The 12,094-nt window shown below is 37.5% G+C and overlaps 1 protein-coding gene across 1 annotated transcript in view; it reads left to right on the forward strand.

The window, feature by feature from the left end:
- Window positions 1-12,094, forward strand: part of SVEP1 (sushi, von Willebrand factor type A, EGF and pentraxin domain containing 1) — a 116,625-nt gene that overhangs the window by 60,179 nt on the left and 44,352 nt on the right. Inside the window, exons 18-28 of the mRNA XM_053932392.1 lie at window positions 458-619; window positions 1,494-1,655; window positions 2,209-2,303; window positions 3,425-3,521; window positions 4,150-4,263; window positions 5,134-5,247; window positions 6,126-6,327; window positions 7,350-7,507; window positions 8,636-8,837; window positions 9,518-9,693; window positions 10,989-11,113. Coding sequence (XP_053788367.1) covers window positions 458-619; window positions 1,494-1,655; window positions 2,209-2,303; window positions 3,425-3,521; window positions 4,150-4,263; window positions 5,134-5,247; window positions 6,126-6,327; window positions 7,350-7,507; window positions 8,636-8,837; window positions 9,518-9,693; window positions 10,989-11,113 — 1,607 coding nt within the window. The remainder of the gene's footprint in view (window positions 1-457; window positions 620-1,493; window positions 1,656-2,208; window positions 2,304-3,424; window positions 3,522-4,149; window positions 4,264-5,133; window positions 5,248-6,125; window positions 6,328-7,349; window positions 7,508-8,635; window positions 8,838-9,517; window positions 9,694-10,988; window positions 11,114-12,094) is intronic.

A 12,094-nucleotide genomic window follows, 5' to 3' on the forward strand; every position in this document is an offset into this window, starting at 1 on the left:
TAATACACTTAATATAATTCCATTGTCATCCTTGCCAGCCACTTTCCATCGTACCCTACAGTGCTGAGGCATTGAACAGCACACAACCACTATGTGTTTGTGATTTCTTCTGAAAAGGAAATAGATAGTTTGATTTAATTTTTATTGTCTTTATTGCCATTAGTTTTGTTGATTAAAATGAGTAACTAAGTTGCAGTACATCATCTGTGAGGCTGATTGCACAGAATTCACTTGTTAATAATTCATAATTGCACTATCAGTACCATAACTGTCTTTTTCTTTTTTTTTTTTTTTTTTTTTTTGCTGTTTGTACCTGTTAAGTCCTTCAGAGTAGAGTATACTCCAGCAATAAAATTCCTTGTGATGTGTATTGTGATTTCAACATTATTTTCAGAGATCAGGAGTCATGTTTCCTGTTGGATATAGCTTAAACTTTCTGAACTCTTTTGCCTTATAGCTCAGTGCAAGCAGGGAACTTATTCACCTAATGGCCTTGAGACATGTGAAACATGTCCACTTGGAACATATCAGCCATCATTTGGATCCAGGAATTGCATCTCTTGTCCAGAAAATACATTAACAGTAAAAAGAGGTGCTGTGGATATCTCAGCTTGTGGAGGTTTGTAATAAAAAGGGTAATGAATTTTTTTTAGACTAAATATTAAAAATGTCTAAATTCTTGTTTAAACATTAGCTAATGTTATCCAATTCATCTGACTGAGACTGAATTCCTCTTCTTGTTAAGTGTAGACCAGGGAACATTTCCCAATAAAATGACAGGTCATTTCCTGTTACCAATTCTCCTCCTTCTCATTCTCACATAAGGAGGAATAAAATGAGATATGTGATGGGTACCTAAATGAAAAAAGAATATTTTTCCTTACAGAAGAGAAAGTGAATTGTCACTACTATTTCTCCCTTGTTTTCTGTATAAAAATTCTGATTTTTAACACAGTTTGCTCAGTAATTTTTTTGAAGAAATTCTCCTCAATTGTCTTTGGCAAGCTTTGCTGGAAGAATTGCTGGGGAAATAGTCTGTAAGGATTCATGGTGCAAAAAAGTCTTGTCTTTGTCCTTACTCTTTCACTCCTTCAGCTCCTTACTCCAACAACAATAATTAAAACAAACAAATTTAAAAAAAACAAATTAAAAAAAAAAAAAAAAACAAAAAACAAAAAAATAACAAAAAAAAAACAGGTGTGAGAAACAAAGGGAAGTTCCATTTAAAAGCTACCTCCTGAGAAACTAAAGTAGTAAAATTAAATACTTCCCAGATATTTCCATAATCCTTTGAGAACAAGATGGCTTCTCAGAGAAGATTTTAAATCGACGTTTCCTAGAGTTGTGCATTCCTGGCAGATTTCATCCTGTTCCTTTTAAGTCTAAGAAGACACTATGACAGGAGAAGAGAGAGTGATAATGAAGAGGTGGAGGGAAATAAGGTGGATGTGCAAAAGATCAGGTCACTCAAAAAGGTTTTATTCCTGTTGCAGTACCATGTCTTGCAGGCGAGTTCTCTCGTACAGGTTTGACACCCTGCTACCCTTGTCCCAGAGACTACTATCAACCAGACCCAGGAAAGTCCTACTGCTTGTCTTGTCCCTTTTACGGAACAACAACCGTTATTGGTGCCAGATCCATCACCGATTGTTCAAGTAAGCCAAATCATCTCTGCTGGATGAAGCGAATAATGGGAACATCTAAAAGATAGCCAGAAGTAGTCTTAACAGAAAACATCCCACTTCCTCTCTGGACAAATGTAGGACTTCGATTTCAAGCAGTGAAGTTCTCAGCTGGTTCTGCCTATTGGTGTTGTCTCTGGTTTTAAGACTAACTCTGATGCATGCCAAGGCTCAATAAACAGAGTATCCGTATGTAGTGTGTGTGTACCTTGCCTATGTGTACTATGCATATATACTATAGAAAGAAATATATATATAAATATACAGTGTATGCATGCATGTATCTGTATATAAGAACATAGGAAATATTTTTATGTGTAAACACATGTATGTGTTTTAGAAGTGTTTATCCTTACAAATACATATTTTTGTAATGGGTAATGTAAGGTTTCTTTTTATTCCCACAAATACACTTTTTTCAGCATTTATTTAGGTACATTACTAATGTGTAATTATAATGCCCCCATGGAACAGGGACCTTGTTACACAGTGTTATTAACAGTTCTTTCATATCTCTACACTTTAGGTTTTGGCTCTACTTTTTCAGCAGCTGAGGAAAGTATAATGATGGTACCAGCCTTCCCAGAAAATATCAGCAAGCAGTACAAAGTCAGCAGTCAGGTAAGGACAAGTGTTATTTTCCAGTGCTATCTCAAATGAAAGAAAAAGCACTTCATGCAGCAGTAAACAAATAAGACCTTTTTAACGGTAATTCTTTTGCTGAGTTTATTTCCTGAAGAGATGAAAGCAATGGTTAAGAGGGGAACACTCAAACTCTTTGTCATTATAGAGGAACTTTCATTGAACAGAGGAAGTGGCATCAGCTGTTGACAATCTTAAATTCTGTTTTTGAAGTCTTCACCTGATATATTAAATACTTATTTCATTTGTAAAAGAAAAGTAAAATACATGGAAGAGGTTCAGACAATCTACCAGAAGTACATTGTCTATGTTCAGTCATCTGAGGACTTCCATATGCTGAGTTCCAGAAAATGCTACCAGACATTTAAGTCTCAGATGTAAAATCTTGAGTTTACATGTTGTAACACAGATACACTTGAGAGGAGGCAAGCAGAGCTCCATTCTGTTGTGAGTACCCTCTCTGAAATACAGGCAAGTGAAACAAGTCAAGTGACAATGTTTGCTGGAGATGCCTCCTTACCCCTTCACCCCCAGTCTGTAACTCTTGACAAAACTGCTTTGACTGAATTGGAATTTGGGATATTGTGTAAAAAGGAGCAAAGTTGATTTGTGACAGATTTGGCCTGAAACATTATATAACACAGGGACAGGAGACAAATTTATCTCCTATGGTTTTAGTTGACCATTTACTCAAGGGCTTTGATGAATTCAGGTTTGCAGGAATAGGAGAAATAATGCCACATGGTGAAGTTCCCTGTCAGGTCACCTGATGGCCAGTAGCTGATGTAGAGGGATGCAAAGTGGAGAACTTGCATATAAATGTAGTTTAATATAAACTGTGAATCATAGCTCAGACAGTTTTGAGGAGATTTTGCTAACTAAAATGTAATTTTAAAATAATATTCACATTTGTGGTATTTTTCAGTAGGAAAAAAAAAGCACAAATGGTTAGCATGTTGAGAAGACAGAGGAGGAAATAGAAGCTAAAGCTGGTGTCTTTTTTGTCCCATCTTTCCAAAGTAACTGATGGGGCATACAGTTTAAAACTAGAGTATTGTGTGCCAGCTTTGCTGTAAGTGTATCATTTGTGCCTTTGGCAGGTCTTTCATGAGTGTTTTCTGGAACCGTGCCACAATAATGGGACATGCAAGCAATTGGGAAGTGGATATATTTGCATATGCCCGCTTGGATATACAGGTAAAAACTGGGAAGCAGGTGAAGTAGCTACTACTTCATGATGCCCTTAAAATGAGGAAGTTTTAAGGAGCAAAGCATTTCAGTATAGCCTAACTAATTGGAATATTCATCACATGTTTAGAATATATAAGAAAATAGATACTTCTTCATGTCCTTGCTGAATTATGTTGTCTTTTGCAGAAAAGGTTTTGATTGGGATTTCTTTTAATGGAATTAGTGGATGTGAAAATCCTATCACTTGGCAATATTTATTATTAACAGAAGCTAGAAATTTGCAGTCTTGACAGCTAGTTCCACCTGTACAGAGCCTGTACTTGTCTTAGTGTTAGCTACCCAGTTGCTTCAAATCAAAGAGATGTCTTATAATTCAGCTGTTATCAAGAAGTTACTTTTGATTGCCCCTCTCTGAAGCTGATCAGTCTGCTGCCCAATGTGTATCACACTTTTCTAACATAATTTGTCTCAGGTCTGTGTTAAAGCACAACCTAATGAAAAGATAATAAACCTGAATGTCTGCTATTGTAGGCAATTAGTCATGTGTTCCTACATTAGGTAGTCGTGGCATCCATTTTTCTGAAGAATTTTAAATTTTGTCTTCCTATTCTAAATCCTTTATTTTGCATTCTAGGCTTGAAATGCGAAACACAAGTTGATGAGTGTAAATCATCTCCTTGTCAAAACAATGGAATATGCAAAGATGGCATTGGAACCTTTGTTTGCCACTGTCAACCAGGCTATTCAGGTAATTTGTTTCACTTCATAGCTTTTCTACAGATGGGCTTGGTTTCTGTGCCAAGCAAATAACACAAAGCACAAGTGCTTGTAATTCCACATCCAGTTATAACAGGAAGACAATATGATCTACATGTTAGAGTAAGGTTCTACTGTATCTGAATAGGTTTTGAAATAAAAGGGCAAGCATCCAAGGACAGGGTGTGGGAGTGTGTGCATCTGTGTGTGTGCATGTATCCTTCTCCTTTGTGACATTTCTGGTCTGAAAAAAGGAATAAGGTTTAGAGAATTAGTAAATACTAACAGAGAAAGTGCTTGTGAGACTGACTGCTCAGCTAGACATAGCATTTATGCGGTTGCTTTACTGCAGCCCTATGAATAAGTAAGTGGGCTTTTGATTATGTTTTTTCTCAGTGTTTTTAACTGCCACCAGCATGCACATTGAAAGTATTGAAATTCGTGGGGAAACTAACACACTTGAATAGCTGGCCAAAACAGCACCTGATTTCTAAATATGGAAATAAACCACTGAGGAGATAATTTTGTGTAATTTTGTGTTTGTGTTTTCCATTAGAAATAGTCTCCCTCACTGTTCCTGTTTATGACTATACATTTATTGACGTCAGCATTAGCTGGATGGGTTTTTAAACGTTATAAAGATACACAATGGACTTTGCACATTGATCCCAGCATCTAGATAACACAGATTATCTTTGTAGCTGTTGCAGTAGTGCCCTCAATCACATAATTTTGTCACCCACTCTTGGTAACCTTTGTCATGCTCGCGGTACGGTTTTGTTCTGTTGTTCACATCCAGTCACTGCAGCATACAGTCTGTGACTGTGTCTTGATCATGCCTTGTAATCCTTGGTGTTCAAAGGTCTCTTGTGCGAAGAAGACATAAATGAATGCAGCTCCAGTCCATGTTTGAATGGAGCCCACTGTGTTGATGGCAAGAACGGTTACCACTGCACATGTGCAAAAGGGTTCACAGGTACACCTTGTTCTCTTTGAGTCCGCTTTTACTCTTTCTGACCAAAAAATGTGTCTTTCTACCCTACCCAAAGTATTTCCATCTCACTGCTATATAGCAATATATATAATATATTACATGTTAATATGAATGTGAGTTACAGATGTTCCGTAGGTCCATCTAATCTCTCAGACTTTCCGTAGTGTAAACGTGACTTCAGAAGGATTTACTAAGTGCTAGATCTTCAATTAATAATTTTGCCATGAACTTGCTGTGTGATGTTAAAGAATGAATAACAACATTCTAATGGGTTTAAATCGTTGTTTTTAATTTTATTTAAAAATAAAAATATTTTAACAGTAGATAAAATGGTCTATATTAAAACTACTCCCCAGTCTCATAGTCTGCTTTCACAGATTTCTATAACAAATACACATATCTGTTGATTATCATGCTGCCAAAAAGCTCTACTATAAAATCACATGCAGTATCAGTGCTTGTGACATAGTCTCTTGCACATCATAAATCACAGAATCATGTGTTTCTGGCTATCACATCTTTCCTTAGAGTCAGAGTTTCAGTCTTTTATAGTAGGTTTTCATTAGTTACTCAAAATAGTTTCTCAGGTGATTTCCTGGTTCACCCCAAATTAGTCACATTTAAATTCAACAGTTTACTGCATGTTATTTCTGTAACTGTTAAGATGGTTCCCATAATTCTTCTGAGTTTACTTAAACTCTGTTAATAGAACAAATTCCAAACCTGATGTTTGCTTTTTCTTAGAAGATCAGTTACATCCTTTAAAAAATGGAGATTGGTTAATAATCTTCTTTCTTAGGTAAATTCAATCTAGAGCTGTTACTTTGTTTTGTTTTGTTTTTTTTTTTTTTTTCCCTCAGGTGATCACTGTGAATGGGAGATGAATGAATGCCTTTCCAACCCATGTCTTAATAGGGCTGTTTGTGAAGATCGAGTTGGAAGTTTCTCCTGCAAATGTCTCCCAGGTTTTACTGGTGTCTTGTGTGAAAGAAACATTGATGAGTGTCTCAGCAGACCGTGTAGGAATGGAGCTACATGCAGAGATGGTATCAACAGCTTCAGGTGAAAAACAGATTGATGTAATATAATGTGAAAGTCAGACATGTTGAGGTGCCTCAGCCTTCTCAGATTTCAGCAAGCATATTTTGGCAGACTGATCTAAAATAAGTGGTCCCTGTATGAAGACTAAAGGAGATCTTAAAAGACAAGAAAATATATCCTAGTGTCTTGACTCTTAAAAAATTCCAAGGAAAACAGCAAAGAAAATATGCAGAGTTTGAAATGTAAGACTGCATGGTTTTAATATTGATCTTCGAAAAGGTGTCAATTTTTCTAAACTTCAGGGATTTATCTTGCTTTCCACTGGAATAATACAGGATGACCAATTATGTACCTGGCAATACTATATTTCTGTAGCTTGAAAAGACAGCTTGAAAAGATAGCTGTACATATTGAGCCTAGAGAAGTTAAAATACAAACCCCAGTGGAAACTTCCAGCTATTTAATTTTATGATTTTAGGTATCTGAACTCAGATCAGATGCTACAAATGCCATCAGAAGTGTCATATCCTAGATCACTGTATAGGTAGATGGGCCAGCTGTTAATGTCTATGTTTAGTTTAGTCTTTCCCTCCCAAAAGCCCTAGAAGTTTCAAGCATCTCAGTTTTCCAAGTATCAAAGGTTTTGGTGTTTTTTTGGTGTCTTGGGTGGCTTGGTTTTCCTTATATATAAAGGTGACTATCTGAAAAGTTGAATACCTCTCATCTTTAATTCTGTATATGTAAGAGGTATGCTTTACTCATGGAAGTGCAATGGTTATGTCTCACAATTTCATATAAAGAAATGCAGGCTGTTTAAATATTGTATTGTCCCTGTCTAGAAGTGTTATTATGCAACTAATAGAGTACAAGCATGCTTAAGAGGAATGACCAAAATAACACTCCATTAATTCTGTAGTATATCATCTGTTGATTTTTTTTTAGTATTGTTATATACTGTTTCTCATTGGCAGATCTGGCCTCATAGCCAGAATTCTTTGTTATGACAGCTGTCACCTTTGAAGTGTGCTTCTCTTCCTCCATAGGTGTCTGTGTGTGAGAGGGTACACAGGACAGAACTGTGAAGTAAACATCAATGACTGTGCCTCCAGTCCCTGCTTAAACCAAGCCACCTGTGTGGATGCCTTGAACTCGTATGTTTGTAAATGTCCCCCTGGCTTTACAGGCAGCAGGTGTGAAACAGGTACACAGGACTAAGTCTCAGAAAAAGGTGGCTTGACTAAGTCTCTGTGCAAGATTTTCACTGGCTGGGCTGATTTAATACAGCTTCCTCAGAAAGTAGATACAATGGTGGGACTGTGAGAGGATGAGTGAAACCTGTGTGACTGCAGCATTAATAACTGTAATTGCAGACAAGTAACAGCATGTGTCTGAGTCATTTCTCTTTTCTAAGGCATGGTTCTAGCTTTTTAATATCCTGTAGGTCTATTGAATTCAATTTGTACTTGCTCTATGTATCTGAGTTAAGTGGATCTTTCTGTTTCTTGTATTTTTTAGGGCTTTGTATCACAGGGCTGGAGATTAGTAAACAGTAGTATTAGCTTCAGAAATCCTAACAGGCAGAAGAGTATCAAGTTTGCTATGGACAGGTGGCATGGGTCACACCCATAGCACGACTTCCTGGGGAATACTGGAGACCACAAGGCTCAAATCCCTCTCCCTGAAAATTATAAAGTAGCCAGTGAATCTTTAAACGGAAACAATGTTGATTTCACAAAGACAGTAGAAGACATTTACACCTGCCATACTGTGTTAGAGTTTAACACCCACCTTTCAGGAGAGCTTCACTTGATAACATTGTAGCTTTCTTTTAAAGCATTGATAACATTGTAGCATCCTTGTAAAACATGTCACTGTGCATTGAACAATAGCACAGAAATGCTGTCCCATACCAGGCAGTGTATTTCAGTAAGTACAGAACAGGAAAAATCTTGAGTTGTTTTGGGTTTTTTCTTCAAAGCTTGATTAAATGGAACCAGTTGATTATACCTCTTTATATTGTTGGATGGTAGATGGTAGACAGATAGGTCATTTCAGGGATAGAGAACAGAGAAGGAAGGCTCCTGTTCATTGCTAGATATTCAGTGTCTTTTCCAGATATTTGTCTTCAAGCACTGTATTCTAGCCTTGGAAAACTCTGTATGCTGGCTGATGTTAGACTGCCAGAAGTTCTTTCTACCTCTGTTCAAGTTAGTGAATAATTTTGGTAGCAGGACTGCATTCCACTTTATTGCATTTGCTTAGATTTCATTAGATTCTCTTTCCATGTTTGTGTGAATATTGTACTGAATACTCTTTGTCTGTGTTGCAGAACAGTCCTCTGCTTTCAATCTTGATTTTGAAGTCTCTGGTATCTATGGATATGTCATGCTTGATGGTGTTTTACCATCTCTTGGTGACATCACCTGTACATTCTGGATGAAATCCACTGACACCACAAACTATGGGACTCCTATTTCTTATGCAGTAGAAAATGGAAGTGATAATGCATTTCTTCTGACTGATTACAATGGGTAAATCACAGTTTTGCTTTTCTATAGCTTACAGATGTCTTGGATTGATAAAGGAAGTGTAGAACAGAAGTTTGAATGTAAGTTTTGCCTACTTTGGGGTAGAAAAATCTGCATCCAAACTTCCTTGAAAGAGTTGTCTCTTTGTTTTATTTTTCTTTTTGCTTTGCTTCCATCACTTTTTGTACTATAGAAGAGTAATGGCAAGAGAGCTGTGAATTTAGACAGCATGATTTTTTTTTCTGTACTGTATTCACACCTTTTCTTAATGGCCCATTGAAACAATGAGTGAAACAAATGGAGCTCAGCAGTCAGAGTACTTCTGGCATGATTCTAAAAGCAGAGTATGACTTGTACTTTGACAAAAGCAGAGTATGACTTGTAGTGTGACTCCAAACTCAACAGGAAAATTTAGGAATCCACTATGCAGCCATGACTTGAGCCTTAATACTTTGTTACAAAAGCATGTCACTTATTTCACCATGCTTTGCATATGATAACCAACTTCCAAGTCCTCTGGGAGGAAGATATCATCTATGATGACCTTTAAAGACTCATATGATAGTTATCACACACCAGTTATCTTGTTAGTCAAATAACATTTCTTTGAGTCATGGGGGACAGACCATGCTTTTAAAGTAGCTGCATGCAGCTGAGTATACCTGTGTCTTCCTTCCATGCAGCTGGGTTCTTTATGTGAATGGGAAAGAGAAGATAACAGACTGTCCTTCAGTGAACGATGGTAACTGGCATCACATTGCGGTGACATGGACATGCAGGGATGGGGCATGGAAGGTGTACATCGATGGAAAACTGTCAGATGGAGGCAGCGGGCTCTCAGTCGGATCAAAAATCCCTGGTATGTTTTATTTATATTATACCACATCTGTTGCCTTCATTCTGTTTTTATTGCGGAATATGCAAGAAAACGTTTAGGTGTTTTTGGTATATATTCATGTTTTCAGCATTTCTGAAAAGCTCGTGTTTGCTGTTCTTTTTTTTTGTGAGGACAGTTCTCCTCATTCAGCATCACTGAAGACAAAATGCACATTTCTAAGGTATACTGGTAGGTAACTTGTTTTATGGACAACACAGTTTACTTCACAAATGAGCCTGTCCAGGGCTGGTTCTGGGATGGCTTTGTAAGAGTGTCTCACTCAACAAAATAAAGTTTATCTGGCATTTCCGTTATATATGTGTATTCAGGGTTGATTGACTTAGCCTTTTCCTGTTCTTTTCAGTCATATATTTGAAGTTATGTTTGTATTTTTTTCTAACAAGGTGAAGTTTGCTATTTCATTGTTTCCTGTGTTCAGTTATTTATAGAGTAATGTCAGAGGGCATAAAAAAAAGTATCTTCAGCACTGAAAAGCTATGAAAAGCCTGTTATTATTTGGCTGCAAAGAGGTTTTATTTTGGTGCTGTTTGCATAATGCCACCATCCAAATTTACATCAAATTTCAAAATACTATTTATTAAAATAAAAAATACAATATTAAAGCATTTTAATCCATGATCCTTATGTTTGTCCTGTCTTTCCCCCTTAAATTGGAGCTCTTTCCAGAGAACTAAGACCTAAGGAAGTGTGCTGTCTCCATTACTTTTTGACGTTGTCCACATACCCTGTGATGTAGAAGGTGCATGTTCATATGTTATTGGACAAGAAGAATAAATTTAACTTGTGTGCCATGTCTCAGAGCATTAACTACTCTCAGTGTGCTTCTGAGGGTACGGAATCACATTTGACCTGTACAACTTAGTAAGCTTTTGTTTAAAGCAGGAAGTGTAAGTTGGTATTGTAAAATGTGCCCCAACTGCTCAAAACTGCATTTTACGGTGCTGTGTGTTATGCTTCAAATACTGACCTACAAGTGACCTCTTTGAGCCAATATCATTCCTGAAGCAGCCATCGGTGATTTCTGCTCCCATATGTATTTGACAGTCACTTCCAAATTGCTAGGTTCACCTATCTCAGTCTAACATAAGGCTTCACAGAGGTTTTGCTGAGAGAGTTTGTTGAAGGTGGCTGGTCTTCACTGCAAAATCCTAGTAACACAGGGCAGCAAAATTTTTGTTTTGCTTAGTTTTTAATCTTCTTATGGGATCCCTGCTGTAAGGCTTTGTTTTCTACCCCTTTTCAATTTCTGAGTTTAGGTGGTGGTGCGCTTGTGCTGGGTCAAGAGCAAGATCAAAAAGGAGAAGGATTCAACCCAGCTGAATCTTTTGTGGGCTCTATCAGCCAGCTCAACATTTGGGACCATGTACTTTCTCCACAGCAAGTAAGTCCTTAGTGCAGCGTTTGAGCAGAGGGCTCTGAACATAGGATGAACATTTTAGAAGGCATTCTAGGTTAGCATATTGGCTAGACCTCTACTCCCACAGAAGTCAGTGGGGACCAGATGGAGTTCTGGCTTAGGGTAATAAGCTTAGTGTAGTTAGTAAAATAGCTTTAAGCAGAACTAAGTCTGGTAAAATCAACACTGAGTCACCTTCTATTTTGATTGAGTCTTTCTGTAGTATGTGGCTTCAAAACAGGAAGGAAATCATGTATAAAATTAACAGTGCTGCTAGAAGAGAGAGAAATCCAATTAAATTAAAAAGTGCTTGTTTTACAGACTATGTACAGTTTCCTCATTCTGCTGTTAAAATTTCAGAGGGGAGACATCACAATTTCAGTCAATGCATTAGACACTGAAAAATCTGAGCTATATGGTTCTAGAAAAAGTCTGAAAGGGCAGTATAACTGACTACTGAGTTACACCTAATCAGGTACCTAAAATAAAGTAGTTTGGCAGCACCAAATTCCACTGAGTTAAAAATCAATAAAGACTGAAAGATGCCTGCAAGGACAGTGATCCCTCAACGTTTCTGGGAGCCAAGCTTCAGTGCTTAGTTATCCTCAAATGGAATCTGTTTCTCTATGCCTAGTTGGGACCTCCCACTTCCATTTATGACTACTGGTTGTGTCTTCCACCATGTGCTGCTGTACAGACCTGTATGTACCTGTTTATCTCCCCCCTACACACAGGGCAGCTGGGAGGTGTCCCCATAGCTGTTTCTGCTCTAGGCTGAACCAAGCTCTCCTCCCAGGGCAAATGGGAGGCAATCCCATCCCTGAGCTTGCTCCAACTTGTCAATGTCTTTCTTGCTGTGAATAACATGAAATGGAATGCAGTACTTCAAATGTGATCTAATAAGCACTGAGAAAGAATAACCACTTCCTTGGTTTTCTGATGGTAACCCTATTCACACAGCCAAGG

This window comes from Vidua chalybeata, chromosome Z (genome assembly GCF_026979565.1).
Source record: "Vidua chalybeata isolate OUT-0048 chromosome Z, bVidCha1 merged haplotype, whole genome shotgun sequence".
NCBI classification, from domain to species: Eukaryota; Metazoa; Chordata; class Aves; order Passeriformes; family Viduidae; genus Vidua; species Vidua chalybeata.